Source organism: Morone saxatilis, unplaced genomic scaffold (assembly GCF_004916995.1).
Source record: "Morone saxatilis isolate NCDOM2014 unplaced genomic scaffold, NCSU_SB_2.0 Contig6, whole genome shotgun sequence".
NCBI lineage: Eukaryota > Metazoa > Chordata > Actinopteri > Moronidae > Morone > Morone saxatilis.
In genome coordinates this window covers 8967442-8980291 of record NW_023340206.1, presented here as the reverse complement: position 1 = coordinate 8980291, position 12850 = coordinate 8967442, and the positions used below count along the sequence as shown (strand labels likewise).

General features: G+C 39.8%; 2 protein-coding genes across 2 annotated transcripts in view; one reads left to right on the top strand and one right to left on the bottom strand.

Annotated features, from left to right (window-relative positions):
* si:ch211-93g23.2 (uncharacterized protein LOC100005086 homolog) overlaps positions 1-3278 on the top strand; it is a gene marked incomplete in the record, with an annotated part of 4434 nt that extends 1156 nt beyond the window's left edge. The window contains 4 exon segments of the mRNA XM_035677923.1: positions 481-694; positions 1347-1450; positions 1631-1768; positions 2380-3278. Of these exon segments, the coding sequence (XP_035533816.1) occupies positions 481-694; positions 1347-1450; positions 1631-1768; positions 2380-2467 (544 nt within the window).
* A 266-nt stretch (positions 3279-3544) lies between these two features.
* LOC118340067 (receptor activity-modifying protein 1-like) lies at positions 3545-10779 on the bottom strand. Its single transcript, XM_035677924.1, has 3 exons — positions 10495-10779; positions 8270-8408; positions 3545-4060 (listed from the first exon to the last, which is right to left on the bottom strand). Exons 1-3 carry the CDS (start codon positions 10547-10549, stop codon positions 3805-3807), a joined length of 450 nt encoding a protein of 149 aa, XP_035533817.1. The 5' UTR covers positions 10550-10779; the 3' UTR covers positions 3545-3804.
* Positions 10780-12850: the final 2071 nt, after the last annotated feature.

Sequence of the window (12850 nt, the reverse complement as noted above, 5' to 3'; positions counted from 1 at the left end):
GTGCACAGTGGTGGAAGAAGTATTCTGATATTTTACTTGAGTAAAAGCAGCAATACAAAGTAAAAGTCTCTCCTCCAAAAGGTTACTGTATGGTCCAGAGTGTTACAATTAGAAGGCTCTATTGGTAGAAATATTCATAAATATGTTTTGATTAGTGTTTAATGGCCTAAAAATAAGAATTATTGTGTTTGCGTAACCTCCAAATGAGCCATATTCTATACAGTAGACCAAAACGGGCAAACAAACACTGTCTGTATATAGGGCCTTTCACGTTTTCCAGGAGTTGACAAAAAGCCGTTAGTGTCCTTGGAGCTTTGGAAGGTATTTAATAAACTGTATTATTATTTTTTCCTTTATGCAATGACCAGAACTCAACGGTTGCTGGCCAAGAAACATTTTCCAGCCCGAGCCACTGAAAACTTGCTCATACTAAGCCCCCCCTTCTCCTTTCCTTTCTCCAACATTGTTCTTCAAACCTAGGCAGTGTCCGGCAGAAGAGTTACCGTTTGCTTCCGGTGAAGTGGACCTTGTGACGGCTATGACAGCGGCCCACTGGTTCGACCGCCAGAAGTTCCTCCTGGAAGCTGACAGGGTGCTGAGGCCTGGAGGCTGCCTGGCTCTCCTGAGCTACACCATGGACATGGAGCTGGAGTATGGGGACGTCTCCAACACGCTCAATGACATCTGTAAAGAGGTACATTCAAAATCCATTTCATTTGCCAAGTTTTTACGAGAAGGCCTGCCAGTGCCCCTCATACAGAACATTCAACAATTTAAAATAATATGGCTATAAATAAAAATGACTGAAAATGAATGAGTTTTATGTCAAACAATGACTTTTCACCTGTTGTCATCCGTGACGTGAACTAACGAGTCCCTAGGAAGAGTGCCAGACAATTTAAGACAATTAACATAGTGGCCAAATCATGTAATTACAATGCACACAGGCCCCGGCTGTAAAATGGTGGATACATTTTTGGAGCGTTTTAACCCCTCACAAAATGACAATGTTTTACTATCATAATTTGATTCATTTGGTCCGATAACATTTGCGTGTAAGTGGTAATTAAACCCCTTACACTGGCAGTATAAGTGACATACTAGTCCTTGCCATGTCATATATATCGTTAGACAGAAATACCACTTAAAATTTAAAGCACAGCAAATCAAGTAGAAAAACAATTGGAAAGAAGCATATAAACCCATTGTGTTCAGTTGTATTATGTAAATTTTAATGATTTATCCCAAACAAGAAACATTTTCTGTAAGGTATTTTTCAAATTGCATTGGCCTATGCAAAGTTAGTTGGTAATTAAAACCTGCTTTTCTTTGTTTTCTTTTAATAGTTTTATGCTGCCCTGCTTCCTTTCCGAAATCCTTACATAGGATCAAGCTCTGTGAAGATCTACGCAGACATGTTTGACTCCTGCCCATATCCAGAAAAAGATTGGTGAGTGAGACTTTACTTATATCCAACTCTATCTGAACAAGTTACATTGCTCAAATGTAGCAGACTGCACTGTGCTTAATGATTAATCAGTTATATCAAAGTAAAACTTGGTGGAATAAATACACATATATGCACTTTAAGCTGGGAGTTATCTGTCATTCGATGTCCTTTTGTGTTCAGGAATGAGTGTCTCCATGTAAAAAAGATTGTGCCACTGACTGGGTACATTGGCATGGTGGAGACCTTCTCCAGCTATCAGAAACTGCAACAAGTGGACCCCGCTGAGGCTGAACGTCTTTCTAATGACATCAGGAACAAGTAAGATATTAACCTCCAACTCATCCACATTCTAATCATTAACCTCTGGCCCTGGGCTCTTACCTCCACTCGCTTAGCGTTGAACGTCTCCTCGTTCAACGCATCTCCTAATCTCCACCTAAATTAATTTATCATTATCAAAAACTGCTGAAATTTGGCTTTGAATACTGTCACAGTCTTGGGCATTAATCAGAAAAGCCAAACATTGCTTGACTAAGCTTAACTTTTGAAGGCTTTACTGCTTTGATAATATAACCACCATTAATTCCCCTGCCACTGACAGAACAGAATAGCCCAGCAAGCAAATTATATGGAGGGGAAGTGCTGAGCCATAACTTTTACATGGATAAAAAAAAGTATGACATTGTATTTAATTACTATCACAGTTTGGGGAGATTTGCACACAGTTCTGCTGTCTGTCTCTGGAAAGAGTTGACCTGTGTTTTGTCTTGTGTGGTCTGAAGGGAGGAGAGTTATTTGAGTTTTTTTGTTCATTTACTACTTTATTTCCTCAACTATTTTGCAAATAACGTATAATATTGGTCCATTAGTCCATCCATTAACTCATTTTAGATCCAATGAACCACTCTGTCTCTTGTCTTCCATCTCAGGTTGCTGTCTGCCATGAAGGCGTCTTCTCCTGACACAGAAGTTACATTGGTAGTGAAGTATTTCTATTGGCTGGCATGCAAACCTTGATCATTCTGTCTGGATCCTGTACACCATGTGTTTCTCAACTGTTTTTGCAAAACAAACCAATGTCTAATTTGGCCAGTTGTGACCAGCTCAGCCATAAATACCTTGTGTTTTTTAACACCCAAAAAGCTAAAATGACTCAACAAAAAGTCTAAATAAACCACAGTTTTTTTTTTGTTGTGGAAATGCAGATTTATCTTGAGAAAGCTCTTGGGGGTCTCAATCCCCAGATTGGAAGACACAGCTGTAGAAATCCAGGTGTATACAAATATATTATATTGGGAATCTCTTGAAATGTAAAGTTGGATCTATATAGCCTGATTTTAAAACAAACATGTCTTATCTTCATTATGTTTTTTTATAAAAATATATTTTCTAAAATGGATACTAACAATTTTTGTAATAAACCTGCAGTTAAATCAGATTCAGGCTTATGGATGTTGACCTCTGGAATGAACACTAGATGGAGCCCTCTCATACGGTGATGATGAGTATCCAGTTGAAGTCCACTTGAGCCTTATTTACAGTCTTAAAATAGTACTTTTCTCAAATGAACTTTTACTAAAGTGAGAGAAATCCACTTTCTTCCAGAATGTCCCTACATTGAAGTGCACTGCACTGAAAACAAGCCATTAGTCTCTCACATTCATAAGAAGATACGCAGATATTTGATTTGAAGAAAGTTGGATTATTATACTGTAGATGCGTTGAATATGAACTAATCATCACTATGTTCATGGAAATTTAATCCAGGCACCATTTGGTTTTCTCCAAAATGTATGCAACTATGCAAATGAGATGGGAATAAAATCAGCATTGTGATTTCTTCAGTCATCTTTTCTTCGTTTTCTGCTCTGCTTTTCTGTCTCTTCACCTTTCTTCCAGATTTATAACATTAACTTATCCAAGTCACTGGTGTCTCCCTGAGTGTTATTTATGTGCTCACAGATTGTTTGGGGGCCATGAGAACAGATGGTCATTAACATGCATGGCCCCTCAAATCCCCTGAATCCTTTGTTACTTTCCCCTGACAAACTATTGGTGGTGTTATCCACTAAAAATAACTGCACAGATGAATTCTATTTTTATACCAAATACAGCATTTATTACATATTAGTGTATTAAGGTCAGCGTCTGCTGCAGTCTAGCAGTTTTCAAGCAGACATTCTTGTTTTACGGCACCGTCCATAAACATATTAATATGGGAATAACACAATTTCAGGACAATAAGTACATAAAATTAAAACATTATGCAAAAACACCAGCAAAATCTTTTATCACATGCCCAGTCTCTGCCTTTCAGGAGTCCGTGTATATTTACAAAAGTCCAAATCCAGTCTCTATAAAACCCCCTCTGTGCGTTTACTTCTCCACACCACCAGGGCAGTCATGAGCAGGGTGATCAGTACTGGCACTGCGATGAACGGGGCAAGGATGCTGGTGGGTGGGTCGTGGATGAGGCGGCCAGTCAGAGCGCAGTCGTGGAAGTAGATGCGGTGAATCTGCATGAAGAAGTGGTCGACTATCTGATTTGGCCAGAAGCAGTCGACCCTCAGTGCCACCTGGTAGGTGCAGTTTGTTAGTCCCTCATAGATCCTGCAGAGGGCGACAACACACAGTCAAACCCACCTAAATGATTCACTGAGGAAACAACTCTCACATGCTGGGACAAACAGTGTCATGAACCCATGATTAACTTAAAGTAGCATTCTCACTGTTCCCAGCTACAGACTTATAGACAAATAAACTCTTCAAACTGAAATAGTCTCTCGCAGTGTCTTTGAAACGTCCTTTCAGAGTGAGACCAGGGACTCCTGTTGGTAGGAAAAAAGGCAAAGGAGTGTCTGGAATTACCAGTGAGCTTAACACAGCTAAATATAACTGCTAGGAGGTAGAGGGCAGGGGAAATAGAGATGCATACCAACAGGACAGCGCCCTCAGTCCAGCATTGCCCCATACCAGGACAGATTCTGTTCCGGATGGCCACTGTGTTTAACTGCATAGCTGGAGGCCAACTGGGCAAGTGATCATAAAGCCCCTTAAAGGAAAAGTCCACCCAACTTTAATGTTCATCATAAATATATATTTTTTTTGATGGGCTAGTGTGTTATTTCCTGTTATTATTTTCAATAATGGGTCAAACAATATGAGGCCCAGAATGCAGCTCTGTGTTGTATTTTTTGTAAGAGAATGAGGCAGTCCCTTCAAGTCATTTATAGCACTTTATAAGAAAAGCAAGGCTGCAAAAAGAGAGCTCCCTGTGTTTCCCCACGTGATTGACGTGATTATAAGTTCATTAGTTTGAATTAAATGCACCATGTAAGAGAAAATGCACCATGTAAGCTTGATATCAACGGGGCTATTAAAGGTATTACATCTAGATTTGGCATGAATAAAAGACGTTTCAATGAAAAATCTAATTATTAAATAGGGAGAAAATGGGAGATTTTATTATAGATGCTATATGACTCACTGTCAGGCACTTTGGATAAAAGCATGAAGTACATGATTGGTATGTAGTGGTTTTATGTGTGTGTGTATGTGATTGCATTTCAAAGTGCCGGTGGAAAGAGCCAACTATCATCACTGGGAGCTAGTGTTGCAGCTAGACTCAGGATTAGGTTTAAAGGAAGGGGTTGAAGTTGATGATAGTTTAGGATTAAGACTCAAGCTTTTGGTTAATGATTAAGATTTGGACTTGGGAAAAGGTTTAAGGTTAGCGTTAAGAGATTCTCACAGGCATGTTAATACAAATATGTGTGTTGAGCTCAGTGAAAGTGTTTTGGACTAAAGGTGAGAGTCAAGAGGGGATGGAGTGTTTTTATAGTGCTGAACAATACAGTGCGTAAATGAAGCATTGACTGTATAATTGAGAATGGAGCCCATAGGTTTTTGAAGAACCGTTGCGAAGCCCAGGGTGCTCGGCACTGGCTGTCGCCATCTTGGCAAACCCGACTCCGCTGGCTGACGGCTAATCCAAAAATGGGCAAAGATGTGGAGCGTGGTTGGAGCTGAGGAGGGCCGAATGAAGCCTGGTTACTGAAAACAGCCGCCTGTGACAGCACCCACCTGTTACTCTTAATTATGCGTAATTCTAACCCTTAATATAATTTAAACGGCTGAGTTATATAAAAAATCAACCCCCATACAGGTGAATTTAGCTAAAGAAAAGCTATGTTTTTTTGTACCAGACTGTAAACATTTATTTCTACTGTAAAGTTGGGGCGTTTTAAAACGCGGCCTTAAGGAGCTAGACTCACTCCTGTATCCAGCTTCAAATGGCCGTTCGAGGAAATGCAGTTTTTGTTACTTCCGTCTTGGCTTTGTTCCACCTCCACGGATGTTGCCCCTTGGAAAGACACTTGTTGACTCTTGTTCTTTTTAAAAATGTGTTTTTTAACTAACAAGCAAGTCTTGGAGTGAAGCTGCAAACACACACAGTATTTGCGCCCACACACACACACACACACACACACACATTCCCAATTAACAGTTTTGGTGACTAACAAATTCTATGATATAAGATTGTATTAATCTGACTGCAAAATTGGGTCTGGCAATAAAATCTCAAGTGTTAATTGGACAGAAATCATAAAAAACCTTCAACAGAGGTTCATTTGCATTATTTATAAAACAGCTTCTCAGTGGCAATGACTCACAATCATCAGTCAAATGCTATGGAGGCTGACAATGAAGTTTGAGGGTTTCGTAGCAGACAACATGGACAGATAAAGATAAAGAATAACTTTGATCATCATTTCATAAACCAAACAAAACAAGATTAGCATGCCTGACTCCCAGTTTTTCAGATAACCCCTGGCTCTGAATTTTTGCTCAGTCGTCAAACCCGCAGGGGTTGTTTATTTTCTGTTGCAGAAGTAAGTACATGATCAGCAGAATAACTAGAGGGTACAGAGCAGTCGGAGAATCTCTGAGAGAAGAGTGATAGATCTAAAAATCTATTGTATAGATGACTGCGGCTGAGATTCTGTGTGGTGTATTCAGTTGAACTACTGAGTAATAAAGTGAAAGTGGGACTCACTGTGTATTTGGATATCATTACAAGCAGTCTGATGTTCTTCACTGAACTGAAATACTAGAAAAAAACTAGTATAGTATATTTTGCCTCAATATTTGGTAATTTGGATTATATCACTGGATATCTGAGCAACCTCCAGTAACAATGCACTGGATCTGCACTACTTTGGGATTCATGCTTATGAAAGCCTTTAGTTTCACTTTCAAAGACTCAAAACTATGTCAGTTTCATAAATAATGAGACCTGTTTCTCTTCCACTTATCAGACAATGTTGTTTGGACTCTGATGAACTTGGAACTGATTTGTGGCGCTGGATGGCATGTAGGGATACCTAGAATTGGCATTTCCACATTTATCCCTGTGTATGTTATGTTTGGCTCTTACCTGAGTGACAACATGGCTGAGTTACACGTTGGAAAAGTATATACAAAAACAAAGCTCTCCATGGGTTGGAGGGTTTTTAGCTTCAAGATGTGTGGTTATTTATGAATAATCACACATTATCATAGACTGTATAATTAAGCATGGGAAAGCTCAGTGTGGTCAGCGCTGGACGTCGCCATCTTGGCAGGGAAATAAGCTACCAAAACCGTCGTTTGTGAAAAACAAACAACAGGTAAACATGTTTATTTCTGCTGTAAAGTCGGGCATTTTAATATTAGGTCTTATGGAGATTGACTCACTTCTGGAGCCAGCCTCAAGTGGCCATTCAAGGAATTTCATTCAAGTTCTTCAAATTTGTTGCAGCCACACAAGTGGCAAGTATCGGATGATGGAACATTAAATTTAGCTAACATTAGCCACCATAAGCTACCTGGTCATACCAGAACAAGTCAGGCAAAAAAAGGGAGCATTTTATTACTTCACAGCTTTTCATTTGTGGGAGAAAGATAGTTCTATTTATTCTTCAGAAAGTTATCTAGTGTTGCTTTAAGCCCGCTGTGTTACATTATACCTCCAAAACAAATCCTACTTATTAGACTTTTATTTTCAAAAGCACTAAATTGGTCTGCACCCACACACAAGCCTTATTTATGTATTTCTAATTTCTTATTCTGCATGGTCTATTTATCTGTTGCACAGGCGGCTCCCCCAGTGGACCTTATCAATGCCGTCAAACATTGTTGCTAGGAGTTTCCTGACGCAAGTGCCAACTCTCTGCAGTTACAACTGCGCACTGAGACACAAACACACACACGAAGAGCACCACCACCAATTATGTGCTGGACCAAGAGAGAGGACAGTGTGGGCCAGGTGGGAAATCATAGTTTTGACAGTAGCTTCTCCTGTGAGCCACCCAGCTCCTCTTACCCTCCTTTTCATCCTCCTGTCTGACTCATCCTATCTAAATACCAAAAACATAGAGGTAGACAAGGCCGATAAAATAAAATGATAAAATGTACTTAATAATCTCCAAGATTTGGTTCTCTGACCATCTATATTTACATGTTCTGAGTAGGAATCAAATGAAGCATTGTTCAGTTGTGCTCACATTAGCTGACTGGCACTTTATTTAGGCTTTTGCTGCCTCATCCTCCAGCTATTCAGCTTTTGGCATGTATGTGTTGATTAGAAAATTCATTTTCATCATCCATCAAACAATACTCACAAAAATAGAGCCATTTCTACCAAATCTAACTCTGTCCTTTTGCCGTCAAATAAATTCCTCAGACTAAACTATACAAGGAGACTGTTTTTTATCCTGTTGGTAACCTATTTTTATGGCTTTACCCACTCTTTTTGCATGACACAGCAGGTGAACTCACTCCATGGTGTCTGGCCAGCTGCACCACAGGCCTCGGTCCAATCCTTCCATGTCGAATTTGAACTTAGCTATGCAGAAATCATTGATCACCCTCTCGTAGAAAGCCCTGTCGCAGCCGTACGCTGATGGAAGGACTTGAGCTAATGCACAAAAGAGGAAAAAAATGAAAGAAAATGTAATCAAGTCATAAATGAGAATGAGAATGGATTCAGGTCATGTGAGCTCACTGCAACCTGGTGATCACTTTATTTCAGTGAGTGGGGGAGCAAAACTTTGCACCATTGTGAAAAAACATTGTGAAGATACAAACGATTTTACAAAGCACAACAGAGGTTATTTGCTGTGTGTTCAGTTCTTGATAATTATGAATATGTTAGTGCAACAAACAAGGTCATGTCCTGGCAATAGTTATTCCTAGCGGGCCATTTTCTTCCCTATTAGGCTGTTACTTTCACTAAGAAAAGATTTTAATTTGCAGCCTTAGTCCCAATCCCATTTGTTTACTTCAGAGATGTATGCAAACAGCCTCTTAACGTGGAGGCAGACCGCAGCCGTCCCGTAGGACTCGGAGCTGAATGTAACACCACTGAGCAGTACAGCAGGAGAGGGAGCTTAAGCTGGCGGGAAAGGCCCGCGTGGACAGGTTGTTGTTACGATCGAGAAGCATGGTGGATCTCAGTCTGCGCCGGCCTGATAAGGGCCAACTGTGTGCCCATTATGTTTGCTCTGTCTCAGCTGGCTCTCGAGGCTCTGAAACACTCAAAGGAAGACTGAATGTGTTGACACGGGGATTTCGTAAAAGAGATGCTACTGAAAGAAGATTGTGAGAAATGGTCGAGCCACTGAATGGTCGAACAGGTGCTTCAATGAAAAAAAAATAAAGTGAGGGGAAAAATCATCAAACGCGTGCAAAAACTGATCGTATAAATGGTAACTGTGTGTCTATTAGCTTGTGCATCACCCACAGAATTGCAAGGATGCTATGTTTCACCTGTCTGTCTGATTGTTGGCAACTGTTCATAGAGAAATCTGACATTCAGGCGTTCAAACATGCCTTCTAACTTGGCCGCTAACCAGCATTGTATTCACATTCCATTTTCCAGGAAAATCAAAGCAAACCCTGACAGATGCTACAGCGCTGCTTGCTGTAGGATTGCACTTTATTGACTCGCTGCCTTCAAGTTTTCCATATTTTGAGTAGCCGGAATCTTGACTTCTGCCTGCCATTCTAGGCCTCGGTAGTTATGGATTTTAAAAACTGATGCTCGAACATGCCTTGATCCATCTACCTCAGATGTCACTCATGTCTAGCCAGCTGCTGTGCTGCTCAGCATGAGAGCATAATTTTCTCCTATTCACGTAGGGGTGAAAGTAAAGCCCAGAGGAGGGCATTAAAGCACTTTCACATGTAAGACTACCCTAAAAAATGTGTTATTGTTTTGGTCCACAGTCCCCATTGAGAGAATCAGGATATTTTAATGCCAAACAACACAATTAATAGGTTTCTCTACATGTTATAAGCGTTTTTAGCAGCTAAATATAAGCCTTCCTTGTTACCTGTTGAACATCCACATTGCAACAAGCTGCACTTGCACTCCGCTACATTTCAGAGGCAAATATTGTTAGTTTACAAATTAAGAGTTTACATGCAACACATAATAATCAGCTGCAACTCCACCAAATGCATTATTAATAATAATCAATAATAATAAATAATAGTATGACAAAGAAACCAGTTTTCTGCATTGAGTACTTTTACTTTAGATTGCTTATAATACACAAGTATTTTACTCAAGTAAAGGTGAATGCATCACTTTGTATTTTTAGTGTGATACTTAAACTCTGACTTAAGTAAACAACCTGAATACTTTCTACATCTTAGACTAAAACCATATAAAATTTAAAGGCACGGTTTAGTGTCAGAATTGTTTATGTTTGTGAATTTCACAGTTTGAACTAATCAAAAGGAACAAATGAATGAATAGAATAAAACAACCAACAATGGAGAACAAAAAAAATGAACAAAAGATATTGGATTGCTATGAACTCAGTTATCTCGGAAATGTATGATAGTATTTATGTTTCAAGCTATACTGTATGCACACACACATACACAGACATAAAAATTCCAAATATCCCAAAATCATTTCCCCTAGAAAAACAGATCAGACATGTTAAGTTTAAGCCTCCAGAAGAACTTGTGGACTCACTACCATAAACACTCACCTGCCATCAGCAGCATAAGCCCTGCTTTCAGGAGTGACGCGCTCTCCAGAGCCATGCTGAATACCAACTCCAAGACGTTTTACACACTGTGCTCACTCCCTGGAGATCAACTGCACATATTCAATTCTTCCTTCAGTATTCAAGCCAAAGCCACTGATTCACCACAACGTTACAGTTTAATCAAAAGTGGCCCGCGGTGTGCGGTCAAAGAGAACTGTGCGTGAAAGCCCCTTGACCTTCCGCAGTGGCAGCCTCCTTCCCTCACTGCAGCCCTAATCATAGACGCTCTGCCTGTCATCTGATCCCCTTGTCCTGCTGCTTACAGCGTGGAGCTGCTCACAGGGGACAAAACAAAGTCAGACGCCAAAATTAGTGCCAGTCTTAATGAATCCAGGGAGTCATTCAGAGAAAAAAAAGGTCATCTTATGATATATACCCCTAATCTGCTCTCATGTTACACATATGGGAATAGTAAGCTACATGAGATACAATAAATAAACTTGAAGTAGTAAGAGTTGTAAAAAGCCCCCATAAATTCAAACCACATGTCCCGTGTGGAATATATTATAGCCCAGTAAAGTATCTAAGAGATTAAAAGTGAAAACCAAAATAAGATCACAATAAACTCCCTGATGGAATCATGTAGAATACCTCCATGTGCATAAACTCCCTACAGAATAAACCTTTATATACACAATTATCTATAATATGAATGTGTTTTGCTCTAACTTGCACTATTATCATTTCAGAGGCCCACTGTAAGATAACACACCATTAGACTCATTATAAGTTTTTAATTAAACGCCTGTGAGTCACGTTTTCCCCACTACTTATTATTTGTAATGAATAACTTGTAGTACCATCTTCAGTGTGAGCCACTGGTCTCACACTGGGACCCATTTCAAAGCACAAAAAGAGAACTCCCATTTTCATGTCACACTCATATCAGCTCAAATATCATGCACCTCACTAATTGAATATCTGCATATTTCTGTACGGAAACAGAGTGACAGTTCATTAGTATTCTCAAGGCTGCTCTGCGTTTTGCTGCCACCCAGTGAGTCTGTCTGTGCTGGTGTCTGTCTGTGTGTGTGTGTGTGTGTGTACATGTGACTAATCCCATAGCTCAAATAAATGTTTTCATGTATCTCTTATAATGTACTGTGGCGTGTAAACTGGCAGCCAGTGTACTAGATTTCCCTCAGGTTCATTTATTTGTAGGTATTTTCTTGATTTGCAGAGAAAGAAACATTAATCTAAAAACAAATACTGATTAAAGTCAAACCCTGTTCTGTTGTTTTTTTCTTGATACAAAGGAGGGAAACAATAAATGGCCATTTGAATGCTAATCAAAAAAGAGTACCCTGCCTTTAACAAAAAAACAGAAAATACATAACCCTTCCCCTTTCTGACACCAACCAAATCATTTTCATTAAGTCTCTTACCTGCGTTAACTGGGCTTTAAAGTAATCACGAGGCTTTTTGGTTGAATTCCCATTGTCATGAGTATAATAGTAGTGAAAAATACAAGCCCAAATGTTATTTTATGTCCCTTAAGAACTTTATAATTCATGCAAGCTACAGAAAAAAAGGCTCAGTCTTTCTCCATAAATTCCCCTAGAGAGCAGCAGAGGACACTAAATGAACCTCCTCCTTGGCACTGTGGGGACGTGAAGGATCATTTTCGGTCCTTCTGCACCTTTGCTGCTTAAACTGTGGAGTCATTTTGGTAATAGAGCCAGTTTATGTCCGAGGTTTTCGCCTTACATGGGTCACAAATCAAGATCTTTTTGTCCTCGCTGATTTCCCAGCCGGGTTTCATACTTTCACATCAGTCCACAAACGAAGCCAGAGAGCGGAATGGGGTACACCGGCTTGTAAAATGAGCGGCCCTGAAAATGGTATACTGCTGGCGCCATTCCCTTCACTGCAGCTCCATTAGATGAGCATCATCAAAGTTTATATGCTGTGCCTTCTAGTTGCCGATATTTGCAGAGGCTGACCCTGTTGGCACCACGGGAAACTTTTCTGTCAGTCTACATTCAATATACAAACAGATGAAGTAAATAATAAGCGTCCCTGAAAAATCACAATAATTTATGGTGTCTTCCTTTTTTCTCTAAATACATTAATGTGTTTTTAGTCCTGTAAATAGTCTCTAAATGATCCTTATATTGCTCTGTAATGGTAACCAATAGGTTACTCTGGTTATACTCAGGTTATTCTGTGTTGTCTCTACACAGGTAGTAGAAATTGGGAAACCAAACCAAAATCTGCTCCTGACAGGTGTATTGACAGGAGCGCTGAAGCCAAATAGCCAATCAGGAGAGGTGATAAGTGAGGTGGGCGGATCCCC